This window comes from Rhizopus microsporus (genome assembly GCF_002708625.1).
Source record: "Rhizopus microsporus ATCC 52813 unplaced genomic scaffold scaffold_11, whole genome shotgun sequence".
NCBI lineage: Eukaryota > Fungi > Mucoromycota > Mucoromycetes > Mucorales > Rhizopodaceae > Rhizopus > Rhizopus microsporus.
Window position 1 is genome coordinate 795,311 of NW_019671926.1, and position 26,704 is coordinate 822,014.

Genomic DNA, 26,704 nt, shown 5'->3' on the forward strand with positions numbered 1-26,704 from the left:
ATATATGAAAGAAAACAATGACATTCTCTTTAATAAATATATACATTTAACAAAATAATAATAATCGTTTATTGTACTGAATGATCTGTTTTATCAGATACACCTGGTATTTTATGATCCGCTGGATTGGCGCTGGCTTCATAGACTATGAATATAAAAAATGAGTAGCTATTTCTTACAACTCTATTTTTTTTTTCCATTACCTGTTATAATCGGATCTCGCTTAAGCTACAAACAACAATCGAGATCAGTATAAAGAAAGCCCCCTCCTCTTTTTTCATTTAAACGTACCTCACTCCATTCTCCTTTAAATCCAAGATAGCGTACGATACTTGTATCTTCACCGAAGTTTTCGGGGAAGAATAGGGTAATGTTACGAACGCTACTGAACTTTGTCACCTTGGTCGTGTACTCGATCACTTCATTCGATCCTTGAACAAGATCAAACTCTTGTACTGGAATATAGCTCTCTGCCGCATCAAAGTCAACATCCTCGCGATTGATAAACCTATAGCTACACTTAGAATACAAGTTATATATATATCTAAGCACACAACTTACACTTTCACCTTGGATGGTGCAGCATCAGTATTATCCGTACGTAGACAGATAGAACGTAATTTGACAATACCAGTAAATCTAATGCTTGTTAATTTCCCTCTCTTCTTTTCTCCTTTTTTTCTTTTCTTATCACTTACGGAACAAATACGATCAACTGTTCATCAGCGTCACTCTCCAAATACTATAATAAAGAGAGAAGGAAAGAAAAGCATCAGTAACCAGTCAAAGAAAAGTGTAATACTATATATCACCTTTGTGTCATCCATACGTTCGTTCCAAGGCCTGATGACCTTTTGACCACTATTAGGTTCGGCTTCGTTCAAGCAACGTACATTGTCCAAGTCAATCTTGGAATATAGTAAAAACTGTTCTCCAGATCCAGGCAAATCGTCATGGCTGTGGTCGCAATGTTCGTGATGACAATGGCTCATGTTTTTTTTTGTAACAACCTTTTAGAAAACGACAGAAAAAAAGTTCAACTTCAGTTTCTTTAAAGTTTTCTGCATAAAAAAAGAGTCCAATTGAGGTAATCAGGAACGTCACATGATTTACCAATACACTATATTGTAAAGCTAATTAAGACTAGATTATGATAAATAGCAATTCTTACATGAGCTTTCTTCCTTTCTTTTCGAATATAAACGTTTTCTTTTTCTCATCGTATTGAGCGTTTTCTTTTTTTACTCATCATATAAACACTTTGAAATAATTTGGTATGTATGTTTCTTTTGATTCGAATGTGTCTGCTAACATTGTCGCTCATTAGAACAATGGAAAACAATACTTCTAGAACAACCATATGCTTCTTCTGTGCTGCGACATTGCCAGCAGATTCACGCCATCGTACCTGACAAGCATGCAGAGAGTGAGTAGCAGCATCGCGCCGCAGACGTCGTGTCGAAGACCAACAAGAAGAAGCTGACGTTGCTACTAGACCTAGAGGCAGGCCAAGAAGAACAGTCGAGCCCGTTGATGCTGAAGGTAAATCCAGAGGCAGGCCAAGATCTGACCATACTAACAGCATGTCAGCCGCATACATCTCACAATTATCCCGCCTTCACCCTTTGGGGCTGGGAAGAATGGACAAGGAATGTCCAAACTTCCACGCTTTGCATTGGATAGATGAAAGACAACAGAATTTTTCGCAAAGAAACCTGTTTGTGAATCATGCTGTAAGTAGGGTTTAATCCAACTGCCACTCCTGGCACAACCAGCTGGGTACTTGAAAGACCTACTCGCTCGCACAGATAATATAGGACGCCAGTCCAAGGATAAGCTACGTCAATACAGCGCTGTCTTTGCATTCACGTCGCTAAGATTTAACATTGCTCTTGTCGAGGAACGAGCCAGTAATGAAAACAGCAGAGGTGGTCTGCATGCATTTCAAATTCATGGTGAACTTTATCACCTCCATAGCCCCTTACTTCCCAGTGATGATGATTCCAACCCTTCATATGCTCAGCTTTACATATACGATCCATCATATGCAGCTGAAAGACACTCAGAGAGAAATAACAATCTTGATTCCGAGACTATAAGAGAGCTTTCCTTCATGTTCTCGCAGTACAATCCCTTTGCTCAAATTTACCGCCACGCATATATAATATTAAATGCGCGAGAAAGTAACGGTAACTCAGCTGGCAACAACAACGTCTCACCTTATATAGCTATTTCTTCTGATATGAAAATGCGATTAATTGAAGGAGGTAATAGACGTACCCAAAGCTTGCCTATCATAGAAGAGATTGCTGCCATCATTCCCACTGAGTATGGCGACAAAAGCTTTCGTGACACTTTTCTCACCTGGAGAAGAACAGATGATAACACCAGCGCTTCATTACGCGATCAGCATCCTCTACAATTGTTGTTACTCTTTAAATTTTCTTTCGTATTTTTAAACAAAATGTGCGATTAAGTCCGTAATATTCTTAAAGCAATGTATGAGAAAAATCAAACGACAGTCAAAGGTAAAAAAATGAAAATCTCAGTCATCTTTGACTACATAAACATCATCCATATATTATAGTTAGGACCAAGAGAAAAAGGGTGAGTGAAGCAGAGGATATTGAGATCAAGAAAGGGAAAAAAAAAGGCAACATACGATCCCAAGAAGAGCAAGAAAAAGGCAACGTTTGTGCAAGTTGCCGCCAAAAGGAACACAAACATGCAAGATCTTCCTTATTCCCAAATCGAAAGTTAACAACGCCAGAAGTACTTTAGCAGCTCATGGAGAATCAAAAGACAACAATAGTCAAAACAAAGCTAGAGATTATTCTGCGCCCTGTCCAAAGAAACATAAAAGACAAACAATCAAAGCATCAAAAGATATTAGGAACATTTTAATTCGTGCTTGTGATATATCTCGAATATATAAAGAAGCAATAAGGGAAGTATAAGTCGATGAGCCTCTATATAACCTCTTTATTGTATATAAAACGAGAGAGAGAGCTCATTATTACATACAGCGTCATTTTATATGAAGACATAATTATTAAGTAATCGATTTAGTTGTGACCCATAAGAATTGGGTATGTCGCATTATTAGATAATAACGTGTTTTATAGTCAGTCTCTTTGTATTACTCTTTTTTAGAGTAGAGATTTATAGTAATTTCATACGACAGTGCTTATGATTTCTTAAAGTGTGCCAATAATTTTGAGAAAAAGTGCATCACCCTCTTCGTCAGAGCTAAAAACAGTTGAGTAGCTGTGGTCAATTGTCAGAAAAGAAGCCTTACCGATTAGAATAGCTATGCAATAAGGTATGTATCAATGATTTAGAGGAGTCCATACGGCATCTTGCTTTGATATACGTTTAAACAAGATTCATACATAAAAATTTATCACTGTTCATCAAAAGCTCCAAAATAAAATGAAATTATGAACCTATTGATTTCTTTCTCTTTTTAATCAACTTTGGCAACAATATTGACATGTTTAAAAACATTATTCAAAAGAAGAAATATCAAATTATTAATAAAAGAAAGCTGATAGAAAACATAGATGACGTGTTTAGAGGTGCACCTCATAAATGCATATGATACTTGCAAAATACTCACTGATATACTGATATATAATCTATAGACATGGTTTGTAAATACTGTCAGGAGAAAGGACACGCCAACAGAAGTTACTATAAATGCAAATTTTATAAAGAAGCTTCTGCAGGCGATGGTAACTCACTATTATAAACTAATATTCGAAACTTAATATATATACATCTCTTATTAAATTTGGAAAGCCTGTTGGGAAAAATAGAAAACAAAGCTCAGGCGTGAAGCAAGAAAAGCAAAATGCCAAAAGACAAAAAACGGTAGAATGTTCTTCATCGATTACTTGCACTAGTTGTAAACAAACTGGCCACAAATCAGCACGTTCTCCAGATTGCCCTAATCATATGTTGTCAAAAAACGAGGTTTTTAGTCGAAATTTGGGACAACAATTTAAAACATTCACAAGAAAGTTACCGTTTGATCAATGTGTCCACAGTTCCTACCAGAGTGCCTTGAAGCCTAGAATCACCTCTGTATGTGAAGACACACGTCAAGCAGTTTTCAGAGCTCAGATTTTCATCAACCAGTACATATTGAACTTAAAATCCATTCGAATCGTATCTTTAAACAAAATTTTTGGTATTCAATATGTCAATTAGTTATGGATAAGCGGGCTGCAAACAGTGCTGCACTTCTAGAAGGCTTACTTGAAAACTGGAATTTGTTTAGACAAAGTCATAAAAGCATCATATATACCAAAAAGCTTGCGAGTGAAACTAGCCAATGACTTTCAGAGGCATGTGTACAACTAGTGATCACATACACAAACTGCATAGTCGAGAACTTTGAAACAAGATTGCTTAAATACCTTTCGTATCTTATTCAAAACACTTTTGTGGTAAGCTCCATTTTTTGTGAAATGTTCTACTAGAATATGTAAATAACTCGTGATATACAGTCAATGGCGTACCAAGACGTGAAGAAAATAGCTTATGATTATTGTTATCAGCCTGTATGCAAAGGAGAACCCAAATGGCCGCGAGGTGCTACTTTCACTCAAGAAACAAAAACAGCAGTTGATGAGGCTTGTCTGCCATTGCAGCAGCTTATAACCACACAAGTAACACTAAAGGAATTGTCTGCGTCTCCAAGTACTTTTTTGCCTCGTACCTTGTAAATACTATCGACATATGAAGCAGAAAATGAAGAGCACCATACTTATGATGTTAGAAGACTACCTCTGCCTAGGCTTTTTTCTGCATTACCAGACCCATCGTTGCACTGGCGATTCATTGATATCAGCGCAAATTCTTTATCTGCCTTTGTTAAAGAACCTTTACCACGGGGATACAACGATCAACTAAGAATGTTTTGCATAGTCTTTAATTTAAGAAACTAAGAATCAATAGGTAAAATCTTATCTGTAGATTGCTTACATTTACAGTACTTAGTAGCCTTTTTTGCTTGTTTGAATAGTGTTGATGATTTGCTTCCAAATCAGAACAACAAAACCATGTTTGCAAATACTGTCAAGTCTGGTGGATTTTCAGTTGATTTTGTATTCAGCAAAAGAAAAACAAAAGATATCTCTTTAACAGCAAACATTGATTTAAAGCTTGAAGATTTTGGCTTGGAAGAAGTAAAGCAAACTTACCAGCCCATGTTTCTAGATCCTGGGAGAAAAAGCATGTTCACTGCTGCAATTTGTTTAGATACAACCAACCATCAAATAAGACGCTGCTCAACAGCAGAGTATTATCACATTACCGGATCGACAAAGTACATTAAACAGCTAGAAAAGCTTAAGGTTCAAAAGGGCATAAAAGAAATTGAAAACAGTATACCCTCTTCTAAAACAGCTGAATGCGTTGCTTATCTCCTCTATATTAAATACATTCTTACCCATGCTGGTGTCTTATTCGCATTTTATGATTACAAAACAGCAAAGGATCACTTTTACTTGTATCAAGGCAAACAGAGAGCGGCAGAAGAAACGGTGAACATGCTTGCACATGGAGGTACCAAGTATAATAAGAGAAAGAAGAGACACAGGAAGAAAAAAAGAAGCAAGAAGCAAAAACTGATGGCAAATCCAAAAGAAAAAAAGAACCCAGTTGCCAAAAATAGGTATGTAATCAATTTTAGCTTTGATATTCAAGTCTTATCTAATTATTATTTTAAAAAAGCCAAAACTGGAAGCCCGTAAAGTTCCAAATGGAAAGAGAGAAAGTACCCCTTGTAGTCTTTGGTGCGAGAATGTTTGGCAAAGACTCGATAAAGCTGAAGGGAAACAGATTGGCGTCACTGGTGTTTTTTTGGCGAGCGTTAAAAAGAAGAGAAGCAGCTAAAGATCTCATCGCAGTTATAATTGATGAATGCAAGACTTTCAAAGTGTGCAATGCGTGTAATAATGATCCCCTCACAAGTATGTTCGGCTTGAAGAGTCGTAATGTCCAGGTCTGCAATTTCTGCAAGGCATTATGGCAACGAGGTATCAACGCTTGCAAGGATGCGCTGCCCATTTCCCTTTCGGTTTGGGATGGAAGAGGTCAACCTTTCAAGCATAGCAGAAACTAAGTGTTTTTTAATCGCCGTAATGAACACGGTTTCCCTTTCGGGATAAAAATCATTACTTGTAGCTAGCCAGTTATAAAATTGTACATGTTCAACACAGGAGCAATTTGATGCAGGTTTTGTTCCCTCTGCCAAGTCAATTAGATTCTTAATGGTTAGCATCTTTCCATTAACGCATAGGGTCTAGTTGATGTCGTAAGCGTAAGTTTAACCCTATGTGAGGATGCAGAGAGTCTTTCTATACCTTTTCTTTTGCTGTAGTTTACATTCATAAGCATTGGATACTTGTCAAATGCTAATATATTTATCTAATATTCTATATTTCAGGTTAGATGCTATCGCTAAGAATGTCTTATCTAGTCTGTTTTCCCTTGATTTGCTTGCCTGCGACGGATGAAGAGCCTGCTTAGCAGTCTGCTCGCGAAACAGAGGATCACTGGCTCGTTTCAAGAGTGTTCTGCGGTATTTTTATGCTGAATTTACCCTATGCTATTTTTCCGGTCGAATTCTTTATGGGTTTGCTTCTAGAGCCATGACTATCTTTTCGCAAGTTCTACTGGGCAATGTTTGCACATTTTCTCTTCTATAAAATAATCATTTCCGATGTAGTATAATTCATTATCTATAAATATTTCAAACCTTAGCTATATGTTTGTTTATTGGATGTTAAGCGAAATAAAAAGCCAAAAATACTGTATGATAGAAGCCTGAGATTGTTCAGTTCATCAATCAATGTAGAGAAATAAAAATTCTCATACAAATAAAAGCTTTGACTTACACGTAACTTATACAATAACACTTGAATATGCTGCTCTTAATTTTGTACATACTCCTTTTTATTTCTTTGAATGAATATCAATCTATGACAATTAGACAAAAACACAGTTACATATTTAGACGAAATTATTGAAATGGGAAAGAAGCGGTAAGTATTATTTCAAATTGGTCTCTTTGTAAACATCCACTCCAGTACGGTGTAGCGTGCTTAACTCAACCTAAGCAATCCTGTGTAGTGACAGTTTTGCATGCTTCGCTAATGCGAGTGGTTAGCTTATCACCTTTTTCGAGCGGGTTTCGTCTAATATTTTTCTTGATTCTAGACCAGTACTCCTCAATAGCATTCAGAAAGGGAGAATATGATGACATAAATAGTGGTTTGTGTCCTCGAGCGTTTATAGCATCTACAACAATGTATTTTGCAGTTATCCATGACAATAAAATACCCTTTCATGTCATTTCGATCCATCACATCTATAATTGACTCCATAAACTTTACAATATGATACGCAGTTGTGCCTTTTTTGAGACGCTTGGATTTCTAATTTAGCATCTCTGTTTTTCTTTTCTTTGAGCTGCGCTTATCCTGACGATATTCATTTTCAAGCTGTACAACTTCGTGTTTCTTTAATGGTTCAACTTTAGAAAAACCAATGATACTGATGTCTATACATTTTTGATTATGAACCCTAACTTTTCCTGGCCCACCAGCTTTCGAACAAGCTCGATCTATCATCATCTGTGAATGAAAACCCGCTTCATCTACAAAAACACAGTTTTTCGGAAAATCAATGCTTGCTGCTTTCCACACAGCTACTCTATGATGAAGAAGATCTACAGTTCTTGGCGAATTTCTTTCTAGTATATATATGCTTGCCTGTTTCAAACTTATTTCTTCCAAATATGGGTACAAAGGCTCGAAATAGCTATCTCACCTACATCTGAAAAGTGCTCCAAATCTCTGATCTGGCTTCCTCAAGAACAATGGACAGGTTTTTGTCAAGAACAACCAGGAATTCAGTATGTTTCTGAAAAAGTTTTTTAGGCTTGGACGCTTTTGGTTTTGGAGTTGTGTCTGGAAGCACGGACCGGTCCCCACTGTTGAACTCATCCAATAGCCTGTACGCGTTGGAACGAGATATACCGGGCACCGCAACAGCTTTTGGAACCACTTCAAGAATTTAAAGTTCAGAAAGGGGGCAAGCAATTCCAGGTGCGACGTCACTTTTTTTCTCTTTTTTTTTCTATTAAATTTTTAACATTCAAGCGCGTTTCTTCGTCCTTTCTTTGTTTTTGAATTAATGGAAGAGTCAAGCACAAGACAAAGTTCAAAATTATCCCTAGGTTCTTCACCTTCAATATTAAGCGGCGAAGACCAGCTTGAACTTGATGGACCCCTTACACCAATTGAAGCAATGGACGATGATGAAGATGACTTGTCTGCACTCAATAGCATTCTACAGACAGGTTCACCTGGTTCTTTATCAAATGAAGAAGTAATAGACGATGATGAAGACGGCGACGATGAGAAAATGTCTTCAGAAAGAGAAGACGATTCTGCTTCTTCACTTTCCTCTGCACTCGATGATTTCCCACTGTCAAGGTCAGCATCACCTGTTGCAGAAGAAGAAAAAGAACAAGTGACAAGGAAACGCAGAAAGGAAGAAACTGAAAAAGATGAAAAGGAAGAAGAAAATATACTTGTGAAAAAGATCAAAAAGGAAGAGCCGGAGAATAGCTCCTTGAGTAGTATCGGTGACAATAATGATATGGGTAGCAAAAAGAGAAAACGCTATGAGCCAGATACAAAGACAAGGAGAAGACAAGGCAGACAAAAGGAAGAGGAGAATGGTGAGTCAAGTCAGAAAGAAGAGGATGAAGATCATGTAAAAGAGCCTCGCAAAATGAGAAAGGCGGAAGAAAAGAATCAAGAAGAAGACGAAAAGGAAGAGGAGAAGGATGATGAAAAAGAAAATGGCAAAGAAGAAGAAGAGAAAGAAAAGAGTGAAAATGAAATAACAGGTAAAGCAAGATAGAAACAAGATAGAAACAAAAATCATGACTTGTAGTACATATAGAAAATGATGAAGATTATCAACAACGACACAAAGAAGCACTTGATGCACTTACACACATTGAAGTTGAATTCGCCAGATTAAGGGATAGGTAAATATAAAAGTGTGTAACGAAAGGGATTATGAAATAACATAAAGTATAGAATGTATCAAGAAAAGATGTCAGAACTAAACGAGGAAGCGATTATGATTGCGAATGGCACACATCCAGAATTAATATCATTAATGGCAGAAATTGAAGAAAAGAAAGGAAAGAGAATCAATAGCGCAGAGGCATGGCGTAGACATCAATATGCAAACTTTAAGAGACAGTATGAAGGATTTGAGTACCAAGCGAATATTCATTTTATAGTAAGTATGCGTAGATTGTATACAAGATTAAAATATGAATGCATATTTTTATATAGTCACAAAAGAACGCGTTAAGACGTAATCTGCTAAGCAGTATTCATGACAAGAAATGGAGCATTGAGAATGAACGTAAAAAGTTGAATGATCTATCGATGGGTAAGTCAAAAGGGTGTATTTTTTTAATTGTCTGCTAATGAAAATGAGAAATAGATAAACCTCAGTATGATGGACGTGAATTGATCATTCAAAAGAGAGAGCAAAGAGATGAAACGAATGAATTGATAGACATAAAAGAAACAATTGGATTTCCTATGGCACCAAACCCGACTGGACTTAATGCTCAAGATATTGATGAAGATTTGAGAATAATGGGTATTCATCCTACATAAAAATTGATACACATATTGGCATTTATACATCATTATACCCCCCCCCCTTTTTTTTTTTCAATAATTCTTTTTATATATCTCTTTATTCGCGCTCTCTCTCTCTCTTTTACTATCATTGTTATTCGATCCCACCCCCTTTTTTTTATGATTGCTTGTCAACTTTTTTTTGTACCATATTGTCATTAGAAATATTACACGTGCAAGCTTATAAAAAAGAGAAAAAAAAGTTTTTATACTTTCTTTCTTTCTTTCTTTTATCTTTCTGCTCTCTTTTTTTAAAAAAATAATATATAGATTTCTAGTCTTTTTTTTTCTCCTCTTCTATTCTTTCTTATGATATGGCAAAAAGCTCATATGTATTTACTTTACCCGAGGTATCATTAGACAAGGATGATACATTCTCAAGAGATTTGTTACGTCAATTTGATAAAAAAAGATCTCGACTTCATTTTGAATTAGGCTTATTGTCAGAGGTAGTTGAACGTGTATTCATCCAATTTTAGTAATTTGACATTTTGAAATTTTAAAAAGGAACCTTCACCGGAATCATCGACAATCGAAGAACAAGAGCAAGAACAAGAACAACCATCAGAAATAGGAGAACAGACATCATCAATAAGAGAAATACACGAGGAACAAAGTAGATCTTCAGCAAGTGATTTATTACGTAGATCATCCGCTTTTTTAAGATCTAAATTTGATTCTTTTAAAAGAGCAAATAGTAGTAATAGTCATCTAGGATCAAAAAGATCCACTGATTCATCTTTACAACAACAACAACAACGTCTTCCCACTAAACTAATCATGAAGACAACCATTGCCATTCAATCATCATCTTCTCAACAACAACAACAAGTGAGAACACCCTTTATACCTCCTACAATTACCCAATATCCTCCAAAACCACTAGTTTATTCACCTGTAGAGCCTATTTATGATCAAGCACAACAATCACAACACACCACTAAACAATTATTTCATCGTCTATCTATGCCACTCATCAAAGCATATCATCATTCTGAACCACATCCTAATAGACCGACTAGAAGACGATCCGAACCAGACAATCACAATAAATACAAAAAGAAATAATAGATGCCATTATTACTCCTCTTTACTCTCTCTCCTCTAATTGACAAAATACCAGCCACACCTTTTATGCTTTTTCATTTTATGATTATTATATAAATAAAAGAAAGACCTTTTTCTTTTTTATGTTCCAAAAATTGACCAGCAAAACTAATAAGTAGAGCTTCACTGGTACTAGATGTATATTTTGGGTTCGGCGGTTACTCATCAGTTGGTACCTCACTTGAGTAAGCAGTTCCCCTTGTAGAAGGACAAGGAAAAAAAAAAAGAAATTGACACAAAAAATTCTTTTATAAAAATGTGACTTGTTCTTTTCTTTTCTCCTACCTTCTTAATAAAACAGTAATGAAATGAATTCTACACTGTACAAAAAGATAAGTCCGTTTTGAATGTGTGTCTTTAAGCAATTTTTAAAAAAAGATCGTTTGTTATGACTCAACAAGATGCATTGAAGTCAAAAGCATCAAACTACTTTAATCACTTGAAAACCTTCGGTCCAAAAGCGTTAGAGATGCAGGCGTCATTAAGACTCTTGTGTTTGCCAATGGAAATGGTGTGGGTCGCTTTGAGCGAACTTTATCACATTTTCTTTAATGTCTTAAATTATATAATACTATAGTCCCTTTTAGGAGCCCACATCACAGTTATGCCAGCTGGACCATAAGCCACCCCCTTCAAGTCTAAAAAAAACACCCGACGATAGGATATTTATGGAAACATTGGTAAGAAGGTTTGAAAAAAAAGGGAGGAGGACAGAATCTGCAATGATCTGTATACATGCAATCCTGCATTGGATATGCGGAGTCTGAAGGAGGATAAATGTTGTCTATTGTTGTTGTATAGTGTACTCATTGTTGTGCTCCATTCATAGTTTTTCCACGTCGTAACATATGCTTATGGTCAATACTGGGCGCTCATACCACTGGTTTGATGTGGTATCCTCGTGAAAGAGAAGCCTTTATGAATTGTACTTTTAGAAAAAAAGATCCGTGCTGACTACAAGATACAACTTGGTCAGGTTACATCTTGTAATCAGACGGGACCAAGGGGGGACAACTTTTAGGGACTGAAGAAAGTTTAAATATACCTATTAGACTAAGTTACTATGACTTTCTCATAAACTGAAAAAGTAGATGAAAGGTTGCCAGTTAATTGCTTTATTTGGTGTTGTAATTCCCATTCATGGAAAGGGATATTCAATCAGCATTTCGAAAATCTTGATATGTGGAATTTTAAATTACGACAAATTAACAAGGAAAAAAAAAAACTGTAATACGCTTTTTCTTTCTGTTCTTTTTCTCTTTCTCTCTTTTTTTTTTTTTCTTCTTTCTTTTGTAATAAATAAACAATGGGCTGCTGCCATTCACTACCACGAAGAGAAGAAAATGGTCGTAGTCAAGGCAAGAATGCATACATGTATAAAAGAGTTCTTACTAAAAAAAAGGCTGGAATATATAGTGAATGAAGCTACTATGCAAGAACAACAACCCACTATGAATGACATCAAAAAACCCGAGACAAGTATGATAAGAGAAGCATCTTCAGCACACTCAAACAACACCAATACAAACCAAGAAAAAGAGTCGATAAAGTCTGTCGACAATTACGATCAAAATTATCCTATACTTGTTCGATTTTCAAACAATGGCCAAGATGTGACAGTACAATTACCCACTGAGCCGCCCTACTTGACAATAGCTCAACTTCGAAAACAGATGTTGCCTCACTTTAATGGACAACTAAATCAGATCAAATTCATTTATCTTGGACGTGTGCTATCTGATCAGTTCATCATTGTGCCTTCTGGCACAAGTATAGTCAAGAATAAATCAACTGTCATTCAAATGCAGCAAGAATGTGTTATACATGCCATGGTCACAAAGCGATCATAGTCATTTATATATTCCCTTTTATTTATTCTTCACCTATACGAGTTGCATCTCATGGAAGTCGTCTGGAACTGCCTCTAATTCTTCGATTCCTGCTATTTCCTTGTATTTTTCTAAATCTGTTATTTTTAAACAAAAAAAAATATGAATTAAATAGGTTCACACACACGCTCTCACTCTCACTCTCACTCTCATGCATACCCATTCACACACGTACACGCACACGCACACACATTTCACTCTTACTACGCATTCATATATACACCCATATACACCCTTCCTCTTTTTTTTATAAATGTATTTACCTGCTGGTTTTCGCTTGGTAATTAAGTATTCTGTTATCTTTTCTGGATGCAACTTTTCTTCTTTATTGAACTTCAGTCGAATCTGAGCTCGTGATCGATTTGGCATTGCTTTCGATATAGTTTCAAAATCAGTACCAAATTGTGAAAGTAAATCATAAAATGTCTCTGTTTCAGCGGCTGACCATCGACTTGAGGGTTGCCTTTTACCATAAGTATGACTGTTGACCTTCCTTGTCATGGCTGATTCTTCAACAATTTCCATATCTCCTTCATAGATCTCGCCTCCTGCTTGGGATCGTTCGACTGTAAGTGATTCGGTATCGAGGACAATCTGACCATTCACTATTCTCACTTGAGGTGCAGTTGATCTATAAATGTATATAAGAATATGATCTGTTGGAATTTGATATAACTTACGTTTCTTTCAACACAGATTGTGCCTTTTCTTCTCTCAGTCTCTTTTCCTCTGCTCTTCGCTCCTCTTCAGCCCTCCTCTTTTTTTCAGCTTCTTCCTCTTGTTTTCTCTTAAACTCCTCCAATTTCTCCGGTGATAATTGTTTGGCTTCTTCTAATTTTTGAATTTCTTCAAACCGCTTCATTTCCATCTCTTTGAATGCTTTAGATACGACGCCATCAATATCTTTGGTAAAAAAAGACATCGGTTTGTCCAACATCTCGGGTTTTGCGGGGTCCTCTGAGATATCGTCTAGTGTCTTCATGTTTTCTGGTAATCGGAAATCATACGCATCCTTTGTCTTGTTCTTTCTTCTTCCTGGTATCTTTTTGAATTCATCATCTTTATCTTCTGGTTCTGGCATGGCTGAACTTGGTGCACCGATGCTAATAGCTACAGCTGTCGCCTTACTACTACTACTACTGCCAGACTTTTTAGGTTTACTAATACTACTGCTATCCTTATTGCTACTAGTTTTCTTTGGTTTACTACTACTACTGCCACCATCGCTTTTGCTACTAGTCTTCTTTGGTTTACTGATTGGTGTAGTCTTTGGCTTCTTTGTCCTAGGTTCAAAAAAATCACTAGCATCTGCTTCCTTGGCTTTCTCCTTTCCTTTCTTCTGAGCTAATCGTTTAGGTCGTGTTGATGTAGAAGAAGACGAAGGCTCTTCAGATGGTACTTGTTCTTCAGATAATATATCTACCATAATTTCTTCTGATGGCACCTGTTCTTCTACCGTCATTTGTTCTGACATAGGATGATCTTCAGATAACATAGCTGATGTGTCAATACTTGGTGGTGAATGCTTGATTGACGCCTCTTCAGATGCAAGTCTGCTCTCAATCTGATTATCTGGTGTATGTTGTTCGTTTTTGATAGCGATCTCTTCTATACCTGAAGTCTGAAACAAAGACTGATGATTGAAATCAGAAGGCGGTGGGCTCTCATCGTCGTCGTCATCTGGTTCAGCAATCACTCTGGGAATCGGTCGGTTTGGACGGTGACTGTTATGACTGGTGGTAGCAACACTAGGTATAGGTGCTACTGTAGGCGAATCTACAAGTTGCATATTGATCGCCATTTCTTCTTCTGTCAATTCTTCTGCCTTGGCTTCCTTTTTGGAATCATGTTGCGTTGCTTTATTGTCTAGTTGACTTGAAGGAGACGTTGAGGACGATGCTTGACTGGAATCTGCAGTTTTATTATTTGTTGATTGTCTATTTGCACGAGGCTTGCTTTTGAGTGTGGGTCCAAATTTTTTCTTATTTTTGTCTATTGAAATAGAGGAAACCAGGTTACAACACACACACATATATAAAAACAATGAACTTACTAACACCAATCGATGTAAGGGAGGACATAGTTTAATGAATATAAGAAAAAATACAGTAAAACGGTTTTTTTAATAAAAAAAAAAAAGAGAGCATTCGTTTCAAGTTCGAGCCGGACATAAACAAAAGGGAGAGAAATTATGCTACATGTGGTTCTGTGCGTAATTAGAGGAAGAAAACTTGCATCTATGGTACAAAGTTTAATGACAACATACAATAATGATCTCCTTCTTACCTCCAATTTGTGCTTTTAATATCAAGATCTTCTACGTGAACCGTTGGTGTTTGCATGCCCAAGGGAAGCAGAGTGGGTACTTGGTAAAGAGTTCGTGGTGATGGTGATGATGATGACTGATAGTGTAAACGTTGGTTTAAACATTGCTTATACATGTGAGGAGAATTATAAAATGCGTCATTGTAAGTAATAGGCTGCGATATAGATTCCTGAGAAAGAGTCTGATCGATCACTTGAAGATCATTGGTGTTTTCCTGTAAGAACTCGTTCAGACAGGCTCTCAGGTCCTCAGGAAGCCCACCGTAATTAAGATTGTTTGCGGCGAGAATGGAGATAACACGTCGAATCATCGCTTTGCTCTCATCTGCTCTATGATCCTTGGTGAGCACACTTTTACAGAATACGGTTGAGGCTTGGTATATGCAGCTAATAAATAATTGACAGACACACCAGTCGAACCGATCAGTGAAGATCTCTGCCATGACGAGTATACGGCTTGCTGCGTCGGCGCAAATCGCATAGGACCGATGTGTGCGGTAGGTCGTTGGGTCTTCCTTGAGATCGAGGGGTATCAAGTTTGTTGACAAGAATACTTTGTGAAGCGCAATCCATTGCATCTGGTAATGTAGCATGAGCAATAAGGCTGACTGTTCTTTTAGCCTTTCGATATCTGTCGTGTCCCTTTGTAATTGACCGTCTGGACGAGGATCGAGATGGTACTCGAGAGGAAGTCGGTCCAGCCAGGTTGCTAAAGCAATCTCAAGTGCCTGCACTTTTTTGATCCAGCGAGGTGGCAGTGTGCCAGAGTAATGATATTGTGTGTGCTGATCTTGGTATTCTTTAGTCATCTGTTGTATTCGTTTGTGAATCTTCATGAGTTCCATCAGATGAACAAAGTATGTGTCTTTGATTCTCGTCCTTTCGTCCAGGTGTGGTAGCTCATTGTTGAGTGTGATCAATTCGTAAAAGTCGATATCATGCACGGTATCATCAACAAGGAATGATCCATTCGAGTAAGTCGATAGAGCCATATCATTATAACAGAGAGTAAGGAATAGTCTGATCCATTGTTTTCTCATCAGCTTGCATGTAGGCAGACCAGATCGACGGTGGTAGCCTAGTTGAACTGTCATGCGGAAAGCGAGATCCAAATAAATGCGTGTGTTGGAGTAATGTTTGAATAGCATGCAAAACATGGCCAAGTTGAGTAATGCCTCGATGGTGGCGGCATCAGGTGAGTCAAAATAGTCCATCAAGGACTGTCGAGCACGCTCATAATAGTAGTAAGAGATGGCATACCCGTCCGGGCAAATTTCTTTACTGTGCCGAACGATGTGTGTAAAGACCATGGCCAGACCAGCATCAATACAGATCTGGTTCCGTTGTGGGTCACCCGACCGATCCCAAAATGTTGACCAATCCGTGGAAAATTTGGGAAAGAGGCAATCCCAGTAGGTTTGACAAGCAAAAGCCAATACGTCAGACGATACTTGTTCAGACAGACGGTCGAGCTCAAGTAAACGACTTTGGTATTTGTCAAAGCACACACCGGGAGATCTACAAAGGGCTAAAGTCCAATATTCGCTTGATGAATCTGTAATGGCTGTAGAGGAAGAAGATAGGGAAGCAGAAGAAGAGAAGGTTGAGTCAAAATCTTCTTCATCTGGCTGCTGTATTGATGAATCTGAGTCAGTAATTAATTTTATCTTTTGCACAGCATCAATGAGTTGTTCCACAGATTTTATATTTGTTTCTAGTCGCATTGAATTATTAGGTTGAAAAGTCAAGGTCCATTGCATAGATGATAAATCGATAGGTATCTTTTGTTGTTCATTCTTTTTCTTGCCCTTATCAAAATGCTTAGAAACTCGGTCTAATTCTTTTGTCATTCTCGCTAATACGGGTGATGTCTTTTCTATCCAAGACTCAATTTCATAAAATGTTATTTGAAGCGATTCCATATCATCCTGTTGCATTTTTTTTGCTTTGGCTGCTGCTTTTGCTTCTGCACTCTTTGCTTTACTCTTTGCCTTCTTTGGTCTCGAAGAACCTGGTTGATAAGGATTATTTTCACTGGCATCAAATAAAAACATGAAAGATTTTTTAAATATATAAAAAAAAAAGGGAAGGAAAGAAAAAGAGAGAATACACACACTTACACTTACACCCAGGTCTGGTCATTGTTGGCTAAACCAATGATAATAGGTAAAATTTTACTTCCGGTTGCCATATTTAACCTTTGTTTCCCTTTTTGGTTTACAAGAAAATCAGGGGAAGAGAGAGTTCTCGGCTGAGAGACAATTTCAATGCTGAGCTTCAAGGTTTATTGATCTCTCTTGACGAGATACATCTTTACTGATTATGCACATTAGTACAAATAGAGTATAAAAAAGCAAAGGTACACATTAAACTCCGCTTAACTGTATTTTTTTTTTAAGAAAAAAAATGACTGCTTAATGCAGAGTAACAGTGACACTTCAGTTCATTACCCAATTGTAATATTTGGGTTTGCTTTACTTTTAATTGCAGAAAGAAAAGAGGAACGCGTACTCACGCACGAGTGGGATAAGCTTGTACTTTTGAATTTGGTTTTCTGTCAAACATCATATACTAAACAGGAAGCAACCGCCGAAAGAGTGGCTTGATATTATAGCTTTGGGAATTCATATTCTTCTATTTCACTGTTTATATTAAAAAGACTACAAGATATTATAGTAAAATAACCCAAATTCAGTTAGAGCCATCTGAGCTTCCAATGAACTTGATCTCTGTTGGGGGACCCTTTCCTTTTTGGGTTTACACAACAGATCAAAGAAGAAAGGGTTGCCAAGACTGGTGTAACTTTAGAACAACTCTCGGCGTCCCTTTACAAAAGATGTCTTTATTCGGTCGATCGTTTTCCCTTGTTTCATCTCTTGAAAGTCTGATGCGGCAAAGTGGCACAAATTACTATTAGCATTTGGCCAACGTGATCTTCCCTTTTTGCATTGGTATGATGAACTTGCTTCTGTGTCACTTTTACACAAAAAGGAAAATGTACGTGCCCCTCTTGGCTTTTCTGTAGTCAATTGATGCCATAGTAACCTTACATTTGAGTGCCGCCATAACTTTTATAAAAAACGTGGTATGAACCGATCTTGTAACAAGATAGTTGACCAGAAATTGTATCGGATTTAAGACGAAGTATAAGTCACACAAAAGACGATTACAGTGCTTATTTTGAGCTATATCTTTATGTGATTGTAGACGATCTTTATATAGTCAAATTGAGAGATAGTGTTGAAAGACATTTCGGAAAGAGAAAAAGGTAGGTTGCACACAGGTAAATTGGAGAAACACAGAAATATTCTATAATGACATTATTTCCTGACCTAAAGAGAAATAAATCCATTGATTCTAGTTTATTTTTCCTAATGTAATTGAATTTTCTGATGGTATAAGATTCAATGATGTCGTATTTGATCATGTCTAATACTAGTCTTTATATGTGAGATCACATTTGACTTTATTACTTGCACCTTAATTAGTACTCCGACTTCTTTTAAAGCAACCTAATTTCCTTTAGCTATGAGTTCTTCCTCTTACTTTTAATAAAGAATAAAACAGAGACTCATCGCCTCTTTGCTTTTATTCTTACACATTTTATGCGAGTATTAACAGCATGCACAGTTACAGTTAATACCTCAAATGGTACAGCAGCTAAAGAGGAAAAGATCCAAGGTATATAATGAAATTAAGCACTAGTGTCTCAGTTTTATTGCTATTTCAATCATATATGCATATATATAAGCTTTGTTGTTTTAAATACGCAATTTGATTCCCAAGTGACGATGGAACCATTGCATCCTTGTTATTTTATTAAAAGATGCATTGAGAATCGATTATAAAGCAATCACACACAAAAATCCTGCGTCCGAAGCTAAATCCATTTTGGTTTATTGGCTGGTATGGTAACAAGATCTGTATCAAACAGTTCTATAAATTGCTCGTTTAACAATCTCACTTTGGGCCCAGCATATCTACGATATTCTTCAAAAATTGAAGTCAAATTCCACTTTTGCAACTTTCTTAGGCATCCTACAATAGTGCCTGAAAAGAAATTAGTTCACTACTTTATCGGTGAGTTTTTTTTTTTTTTTTTACCAGTTCGATGTCTTCCAAGATTACACATGATCATCATGGGATAATTTGCAGGATTTAGTATTAAATCAAGTGCTTCTAAAACTGCTTCTTCCGTGATTGGATCCCAAGCGTTTACAGAAGAGACTACACCGAGATGATGTAACTGTATGCCTTGGTCGTCAATAAAATCTAGGCTATAATCATTAGGTCAATTGAATGTGTTGCTCTATACTCTCAGCTTTTTACAATCTCTGATTAGGCTCTTCCAACGCAAGCCATGCTATTGTCTTTAGGCCTAATTTTTCTAGAAACGGAAAATTGAGCTCATTAGGCTGGCCTGAGCGGTATAGATCCTCTTCAATCATTCCAAAGTTCTAGAGAGAAAGGCAGATTAATAAAGAAAGAACATGCTTACTATTAATGTAGATTATACCACAGGTGGAATGAAATGTTGTGAACTCATATTGTTTAAAAAAGTAAAGAAAGAAAAACCGCGTTTATGCTATTTCTTTCTCTTTGTAAAAGGTCACGTGCAAGCGCTCATTCAAGCCCAATCTCTTTGAATCTCAGCACTCAGAAAAAATTTCCAAACCTCCAAGCTTATAACTGTACTTTCTTTCTTTCTTAAAAAGGCTTTCCCTTCGTGTTGACATAAATGTCAGCATACACCATTTATGAAGAGCTCTTTCCACCTCAAACTGTCGAACAAGTTGAGACATGTCACTTTACTTCACCTGACGCGATTAATCTTATAGTTGCGAAAGCCTCATTATTACAAATCTATCAGTTTGTAGAATACGTACCCAATGCAGAAGAAGAGGACGAAGTGTTATCTGATAATGAATTAGCAAAAGAAAGACTTAATGATACAGAAGATAGGGTAATGACATATTCTATTTTATTATTGTATACTTATATACCTATAAACAGAACTTGACATATCCAAAATTAAAACCGTTGAAGAAAGATGCTGTAGTGGACTCAACGTCAGGAAGACTCGAGCTGGTTGCACAATTCAACCTGCACGGTGTTATATCTACAATGGGTACAGTTCGAACAAACTCTTCTCGTGGTAAAGAAGGATGTGATAGCTTGCTGCTAGGATTCAGCGATGCCAAGGTAAGCTATTTATATCTCTTGTTCATGTTCATCTTGATCAAACACATATATTGTGTGTAGATGTCTTTATTGGAGTGGTCTTCAGCAACAAATTCGATTGTTACCGTGTCAATCCATTATTATGAAAGAGATGAGTTCAAGGTATGTGTTTCTGAATAGTGCTTCATGAACGCACAATTAATTATACGAGTGTAGAAAGAGTTCCTGGCAAATCCAAATCCGTCATCTATACATATCGACCCTCAACAGCGATGCGCAATTTTGAATTTTTATGATAACAAGTTGGCAGTATTACCTTTTCGACAAACTGACAAACTTGATGAACGTCCAGGAGATGCGGATGAAGATGAGGAGTAAGACACACATTACAGCAAAACATTTCTCAGTTATTGATGCATTCATCTGTATATAGAAAATGGCCTTATCAATCAAGCTTTGTTATTGACCTGTCAACACTAGATTCCCGTATAAAGAATATCATTGATATGTCATTTCTATCAGATTATTATGAACCTACATTGGCAATCCTGTTTCAACCTGAACAGACATGGACAGGGTAAGGATTACATATACTTATAGACATGATGTACTGACCTCATCCCTTAGACGACTCGCCAACAACAAAGATACAGTATCGCTTGTCGTCATCTCTCTTGATTTAACAGCAAAGGTTTATCCAATCATTTATTCTATTGACAAATTACCTTATGATTGCCTTAAACTTGTGCCTATGCCCAAACCAGTAACAGGCATGCTCGTGATCGCTGCTAATTCCTTGCTACACGTCTCTCAAGGTTCACCTGGTGTGGGTGTTGCTGTGAACGGATACACAAAAAAGACGACTGATTTCCCTGGTATGCTTTACGAGCCCGAACTTATCAATCTAGGATTTTCCCTGGAAGGCGCAAAGGCATTGACCTTTGGAGGAGATCGCTGTTTGATATTCATGCAGAATGGGAACTGGGCTCTAGTTCAATTCAAAATGGATGGCAGCAAGGTGGTAGGTATGGATATCGTAGAGATCAAGCATACTATACCTTTGATGGTCAAGAAGCCTCATCAGTTTGATACTCCTCCTTTGTTGGCAACAGTACCTTCCTGTATTACCAATGTCAAACAGAACGAATACTTCTTTTTGGGAAGTCGAGTAGGCGACTCTTTGCTCATCAAATACTGTCCAGAACTCATGAACAGCACATCTTTGCGCAATGATCCTCAGCATGTATTCCGTGTATGCGATACATTATTAAACACTGGACCTATTGTAGATATGGCAGTGGGCGATGTTCAAAGCCATGAAAAACCTCAGCGTGAAGACAACAATGATGGCACCTTACCAGAACTCGAATTAGTGACAGCATCTGGTCATGGCAAAAACGGTGCGCTATGTGTCTTCCAGCGACATATATACCCAGAGACGTCCTTTTCGTTTCATCAGTTTGATAGTCAGGCCATCTGGTCTATCAAATGTCGAAAGGAGCAACCTTACGATGTTCAAAAAGCGGCAAAAGAGGAACACAGTCGATGGGAACGTACCAAAGATGATGACACCTTTGACCGACTATTGTTTATCAGTAAATCCAAGAGCACGCTCGTCTTGTCTGCCGGCGATGAATTACAAGAACTTGTTGGGACTGGATTTTATACACGTGGGCCTACAGTCGCAGTCAGCACCTTGTTTGATTCAACGCGTATTGTACAAGTGTATGCAACTGGCGTGATGATGTTGACTCCAGAGGGCAAGAGGGTTCAGACGGAATCTATTCGAGGCGCTAAAATTATCGAAGCTAGCATACGTGATCCCTACATCATTTTAACGCTTGATAATAATAAAATATTGGCTTTACAAGGTGATGCTTCAACAAAAGACATTATTCGTATTCAGTTACCGAATCATATAAAAGTAAGTTCCCTTCTTCCACATATTTCTATCTTGTTCGTTCCAACTCAATATTCTGAAACTTTATTTGTTTCCTTTTCTTTAATAAAGGATATTGGAGCTTCTTTATCGGGCATTTTTGCAGATACATCTGGATTATTCCTTAGTATATCAGAAAAGGTCAAGGTAATAGAAGCTGCTAAAGCCGCCGCGCTTCAAGCAGCAGAATCCAAGGCTCAACAACAAAAGAAACGAAAGGCAGAAGAAGAACATGTGTCGATGAAAAAGAAGATGAGCAAAACGGCAGGCACCTATGAATTCGACGAGGTCGACATGGATCTTTATGGTGAAGAGATTTTGGATGATGGCGACTCATCTACTGTTGTTAACAACCAAATCAATGAGGAAGCAGCAGATGTGCCTGAAGCGACCGATGAAGAAAAGATTGATGAAATCAATGTTAGTCTTCAAGGTGTAGAGATTAATGAGATGACACGCGTTAGCTTTTGGTGCTTTATCTATACAACAGCAGGGTCTTTCAACATTTACAGCCTTCCTGACTTTAAGGAATGCTTTACGTGTCCCCAGTTCAATATTGCACCTGACCTAATTGTCGACAGTGAACAAGGACAGAAGCCAAAGATGAATGCTGGTAATATTCAAGAGATTTTGATGACAAACATTGGTAAAGAAAGAAAAGATCCGCATCTGGTTGCTCGAACAGATACCAATGACATCGTCATCTACAAGGCATTCAGTTACCTAGATGAATCAGCCACGGATAATGACCGACTGGCTCTTCGATTCTCTCGTGTTCATCATGAGTATGTCTCCAAGAACACTCCTTCAACCACGACAAACAAGAAATCAAAGAAAAGAGGAATCATTGATGCATTTGAAGTTCCAGATGGAGACTTGGAAGAAGAAGAAGAAGACTTGAAAACGTCACGAAAGACAGAAAGAAAGCACCTTCGCAAACTACTTATACCTTTTACAGATGTGGCAGGTTATGCAGGCATCTTCCTTGCCGGTCCTCAACCCGCATGGTTAATGTGTTCATTCAAGAGCTTTGTGCGTGTACATCCTATGAAAACAGAACATGAAATCGTCGGTTTTACACAATTTCATAACGTTAACTGCAAACATGGGTTCATCACCTTAGATTCCAAGGTTTGTATTTCTTGTTTATATGTCAATAGTTATATTAACATATCTCCTTGTATAGTCTGACATCCGTCTATCAAGACTACGTACAGATGGAGTTAACTACGACCTGGATTGGGTTATACAAAAGGTCCCACTAGGACAAACTGTGCACAAGATTCAGTACCATCCCATCATGCGCGTTTATGCCGTCTTGGTGTCTCAGGCTGTACCCGTCCGAATGAAGAATGACGATAATCAATATATCGACGGAAAGGAAACGGACGAAAGAGCACCTGGTGAATTTTTACCAGAACTAAACAAGTTTTCCATGGTGATGGTATCTCCTGTCACATGGGAAATTGTAGATACAGTAGAATTTGAAGAGTTTGAGCAGTGCTTTTCGTTAGAATGTGCCTTGTTGGACTCAAAGCAAACGAGTACAGGAAGAAAATATTATGTCGTGGTAGGCACAGGAAGTCTAAAGGGTGAAGATACGACAATGAAGGGATCTGTAAGTAATAGAAAAAATTAAAAAGTATATATGTATGCTAATAGCTTGTAGATACGCATATTTGATATTATTGAAGTAGTACCTGAACCAGATAATCCACAAACTAATCACAAATTTAAACGTATTCTTACTGAAGATGTAAAGGGTGCAGTAACAGCAATGTGTACAGTAAGTGGCCACTTGACAGCCTGTATTGGCTCTAAAGTGATTGTGTGGAGCTTGGAAGACGATGAACGACTGGTTGGTGTTGCGTTTATTGATGTACAGATATATGTGACAAGCATGAGCTCTATCAAGAACTTTATCTTGATTGGTGATGCGCAAAAGTCGATCTGGTTCTTGGGTTTCCAGCTTGAGCCGGCAAAGCTTTCGTTGCTGGGTAAAGATTATCAATCATTTGATGTTGGCTGTGTAGACTTTATTATTGATGACAAGTCATTGTATCTTGTTGTTGGAGACACAAGCGAGAATATTGATTTGTATCAATACGCACCTTTCAGTAAGGGAACATGTATGATGACAATACCTTCTTTTTAATCAACTATTTTGTATCTATAGATTTACAGTCATTTGGTGGTCAAAAATTAATGCGACGTGGTGATTTCCATGTTGGATCTCAAGTTCAAACGATGGTGAGATTACCACAGATAGAAAAGTCAGATAAAGGACTAGCGTATAGTAGAAGACACTTTTGTTTATGTGGTACATTCAATGGATCCATCTCAGTTATATCACCCATATCAGAAAAGACCTTTAAGCGATTGAATACACTTTATGGTCAGCTTGTCAATAACTTACAACACGTAGCCGGTTTGAACCCAAGAGCATTTAGACTAATTAAGGGGCCTAAACAAAGGATGTCTTCTAACCGTACCAAGGCAGTTCTTGACGGTGATTTGGTATTTTCATTTGCTGGTTTGTCTATAGAAGAACAAAAGGAAACCACAAAACAGATAGGAACAACGGTTACTCGTATCATGGAAGATTTAGTAGATATTGAATGTAGTATAAATCACTTTTAAAAAAATAAAGCCGAATGATTTGTGTGTAACTATTCATACTCCGAATCGAACAGAAAAGTAAACAATTGGGCTTCCTTGACTGAGATCTCTCCTTTTCAATCCACAAAAAAGATACATCATGGTGAGTTGTGCGAAAAGGATATATGTTTAAAGAGAAAGGGGGGAAGACAAAGATTAGAAAGGAAAGATGATGACGAGATGAATAAAGATGGATGGATGGATGAATTTAGGAACAGTAATCATTTATATATAAAAACACAGCATATCAGCAGAAAAATATATAATTAATTAATGATGCATCGATCTCGATTTTATTCATTCACTTTACATTATTCATCACTTCCTTGATCGTCTCGTTTTTTCCTCAATGCTTTATTTTATTACACTAATGGAGACAGTATTGACACATGTATCTATAGGACTCTAAGACTCCCGTCAAACTTGCCAGAGTTACAAAGGTTCTTGGCCGTACCGGCTCTCGTGGTGGTGTTACTCAAGTTCGTGTTGAATTCATGGACGATACCAACCGTTCCATCATTCGTAACGTCAAGGGTCCTGTTCGTGAAAACGATATCCTCTGTCTTTTGGAATCTGAACGTGAAGCTCGTCGTCTCCGTTAAACAACTCAATAAAAAGCCCACGTTTTACAATTACATGTGTATTTATTTATTTAGAGAGAAATGCAGCCATATCAAATTGCGTTTCACCATCCTTCTTGACGACGACTCCTTTTTCAGTGACAATAGCAGATATAAGCTCGCTAGGTGTAACGTCAAAACTAGGATTCCATACGCCAATGCGTTCAGCAGCTGTACGAATAGATGTAGGTTCATTATCTTGAACTCGTACGCCAGATACCGTCACAAGTTCTTCGGCTGGTCTTTGTTCAATCACAATATCTGCGCCACTCTTTGTGTTCAAATCAATAGATGTTGAGGGTGCGGCCACGATGAAGAGAATGCCGTGATATTTGGCAGTGATGGCGAGTTGATAAGTACCAATCTTATTGGCTGTATCTCCGTTGGCAGCTACACGATCAGCGCCAACAACAATCGCTTGTACTTCAGGATTTTGTTTCAGTAAGGCAGAGGCCATGTTGTCACATATTAAAGTGGCTGGAATATTTTCATAGACTAGTTCATAGGCAGTCAAACGAGATCCTTGGTTGTAAGGCCGAGTTTCAGTGCAGTAGGCATGCTTCAGATTTCCGCTGGCATGAAGATCACGAATGATACCCAGAGCAGTACCCCATCCAGCCGTAGCAAGGGAACCCGTATTACAGTGTGTCAACACACAGATATTACCTTTATCTTTTACATTGCTAGTAATGTAATCTGCACCAAATTTACCAATATTCTTGTTATCTTGTACATCATCCACTAACATCTTTTCAGCTGCTTCAATATAGGCGTACACGACATCTGCGGGCTCTTTGGCTTCCTTAGCACTGTCTTGAACTACAGTCAAGAGCTTTGCAGCGGCGTCAAATAAGTTGACAGCGGTAGGTCGAGACGTCTTCAAGTATTCCAAAGATTCTTGAACGAACTGAACAACTTGATCTACTGTAGTAAATTCATCTTTTTCAAAACGAGTATTGATATCAACTGCTAAAGATAAAGCAGCCACGATAGCAATAGCTGGTGCACCTCGAGTCTTCATGGTTTTGATAGCAGAATGTCCGTTTTGGATATTCAATACGGTCTCAAAGATGGTTTCATGAGGCAATACAAGCTGGTTTAATATACGAAGGTCACCTCTAGTATATTGGATAGCCTCAAGTGTCTTTGGTGCTGTGTGCGTGTAAATAAATGATTAGAATTCACTGTTGATGTCACTTCTTTGTGTATGCTTGTTCTTACAACTCATTATTGGAAAGAGAG

At 37.6% G+C, this 26,704-nt stretch overlaps 12 protein-coding genes across 12 annotated transcripts; 7 read left to right on the forward strand and 5 right to left on the reverse strand.

The window, feature by feature from the left end:
- Positions 1 to 68: 68 nt before the first annotated feature.
- Positions 69 to 992, reverse strand: RHIMIDRAFT_285346 (DUF1000-domain-containing protein; the record flags this gene model as incomplete). Its single annotated transcript, XM_023613270.1, has 6 exons — positions 69 to 145; positions 204 to 228; positions 292 to 508; positions 562 to 639; positions 699 to 742; positions 813 to 992. The coding sequence occupies 6 exons, from the start codon at positions 990 to 992 to the stop codon at positions 69 to 71; spliced, it is 621 nt and encodes a 206-aa protein (XP_023465194.1).
- A 749-nt stretch (positions 993 to 1,741) lies between these two features.
- On the forward strand, positions 1,742 to 2,476 carry RHIMIDRAFT_298138 (uncharacterized protein; the record flags this gene model as incomplete). Its single annotated transcript, XM_023614295.1, has 1 exon — positions 1,742 to 2,476. A coding segment is annotated over one exon (735 nt), but the record flags the coding sequence as incomplete, so codon positions are not given.
- Positions 2,477 to 4,915: 2,439 nt separating this feature from the next.
- RHIMIDRAFT_298141 (uncharacterized protein) lies at positions 4,916 to 6,258 on the forward strand. Its single transcript, XM_023614296.1, has 2 exons — positions 4,916 to 5,680; positions 5,740 to 6,258. The coding sequence occupies exons 1-2, from the start codon at positions 5,067 to 5,069 to the stop codon at positions 6,128 to 6,130; spliced, it is 1,005 nt and encodes a 334-aa protein (XP_023465196.1). The 5' UTR covers positions 4,916 to 5,066; the 3' UTR covers positions 6,131 to 6,258.
- A 1,848-nt stretch (positions 6,259 to 8,106) lies between these two features.
- On the forward strand, positions 8,107 to 9,922 carry RHIMIDRAFT_257822 (uncharacterized protein). The gene is made up of 5 exons (XM_023611308.1): positions 8,107 to 8,926; positions 8,983 to 9,070; positions 9,123 to 9,330; positions 9,387 to 9,486; positions 9,541 to 9,922. Exons 1-5 carry the CDS (start codon positions 8,206 to 8,208, stop codon positions 9,717 to 9,719), a joined length of 1,296 nt encoding a protein of 431 aa, XP_023465197.1. The 5' UTR covers positions 8,107 to 8,205; the 3' UTR covers positions 9,720 to 9,922.
- Positions 9,923 to 9,977: 55 nt separating this feature from the next.
- RHIMIDRAFT_257826 (uncharacterized protein) lies at positions 9,978 to 11,042 on the forward strand. The gene is made up of 2 exons (XM_023611309.1): positions 9,978 to 10,192; positions 10,251 to 11,042. Exons 1-2 carry the CDS (start codon positions 10,058 to 10,060, stop codon positions 10,809 to 10,811), a joined length of 696 nt encoding a protein of 231 aa, XP_023465198.1. The 5' UTR covers positions 9,978 to 10,057; the 3' UTR covers positions 10,812 to 11,042.
- Positions 11,043 to 12,280: 1,238 nt separating this feature from the next.
- RHIMIDRAFT_244674 (uncharacterized protein) lies at positions 12,281 to 12,700 on the forward strand (the record flags this gene model as incomplete). The annotated part of the gene is made up of 1 exon (XM_023610099.1): positions 12,281 to 12,700. One exon carries the CDS (start codon positions 12,281 to 12,283, stop codon positions 12,698 to 12,700), a length of 420 nt encoding a protein of 139 aa, XP_023465199.1.
- Positions 12,701 to 12,778: 78 nt separating this feature from the next.
- RHIMIDRAFT_25086 (transcription factor TFIIIB subunit BDP1) lies at positions 12,779 to 13,374 on the reverse strand. Its single transcript, XM_023610767.1, has one exon. The coding sequence runs from the start codon at positions 13,262 to 13,264 to the stop codon at positions 12,857 to 12,859; it is 408 nt and encodes a 135-aa protein (XP_023465200.1). The 5' UTR covers positions 13,265 to 13,374; the 3' UTR covers positions 12,779 to 12,856.
- A 1,446-nt stretch (positions 13,375 to 14,820) lies between these two features.
- Positions 14,821 to 17,267, reverse strand: RHIMIDRAFT_25091 (uncharacterized protein). Its single transcript, XM_023610773.1, has 2 exons — positions 15,026 to 17,267; positions 14,821 to 14,976 (listed from the first exon to the last, which is right to left on the reverse strand). The coding sequence occupies exons 1-2, from the start codon at positions 17,116 to 17,118 to the stop codon at positions 14,934 to 14,936; spliced, it is 2,136 nt and encodes a 711-aa protein (XP_023465201.1). The 5' UTR covers positions 17,119 to 17,267; the 3' UTR covers positions 14,821 to 14,933.
- A 1,677-nt stretch (positions 17,268 to 18,944) lies between these two features.
- Positions 18,945 to 19,512, reverse strand: RHIMIDRAFT_285347 (protein-tyrosine phosphatase; the record flags this gene model as incomplete). The annotated part of the gene is made up of 3 exons (XM_023613271.1): positions 18,945 to 19,114; positions 19,169 to 19,341; positions 19,394 to 19,512. 3 exons carry the CDS (start codon positions 19,510 to 19,512, stop codon positions 18,945 to 18,947), a joined length of 462 nt encoding a protein of 153 aa, XP_023465202.1.
- Positions 19,513 to 19,617: 105 nt separating this feature from the next.
- Positions 19,618 to 24,867, forward strand: RHIMIDRAFT_25115 (uncharacterized protein). Its single transcript, XM_023610799.1, has 10 exons — positions 19,618 to 20,027; positions 20,078 to 20,266; positions 20,327 to 20,407; positions 20,462 to 20,619; positions 20,679 to 20,822; positions 20,873 to 22,169; positions 22,257 to 23,315; positions 23,371 to 23,802; positions 23,854 to 24,301; positions 24,361 to 24,867. The coding sequence occupies exons 1-10, from the start codon at positions 19,803 to 19,805 to the stop codon at positions 24,822 to 24,824; spliced, it is 4,497 nt and encodes a 1,498-aa protein (XP_023465203.1). The 5' UTR covers positions 19,618 to 19,802; the 3' UTR covers positions 24,825 to 24,867.
- A 379-nt stretch (positions 24,868 to 25,246) lies between these two features.
- Positions 25,247 to 25,432, forward strand: RHIMIDRAFT_185536 (40S ribosomal protein S28; the record flags this gene model as incomplete). Its single annotated transcript, XM_023605852.1, has 1 exon — positions 25,247 to 25,432. A coding segment is annotated over one exon (186 nt), but the record flags the coding sequence as incomplete, so codon positions are not given.
- Positions 25,433 to 25,445: 13 nt separating this feature from the next.
- On the reverse strand, positions 25,446 to 26,700 carry RHIMIDRAFT_293024 (Methylthioribose-1-phosphate isomerase). The gene is made up of 2 exons (XM_023613948.1): positions 26,684 to 26,700; positions 25,446 to 26,614 (listed from the first exon to the last, which is right to left on the reverse strand). The coding sequence occupies exons 1-2, from the start codon at positions 26,688 to 26,690 to the stop codon at positions 25,491 to 25,493; spliced, it is 1,131 nt and encodes a 376-aa protein (XP_023465205.1). The 5' UTR covers positions 26,691 to 26,700; the 3' UTR covers positions 25,446 to 25,490.
- Positions 26,701 to 26,704: the final 4 nt, after the last annotated feature.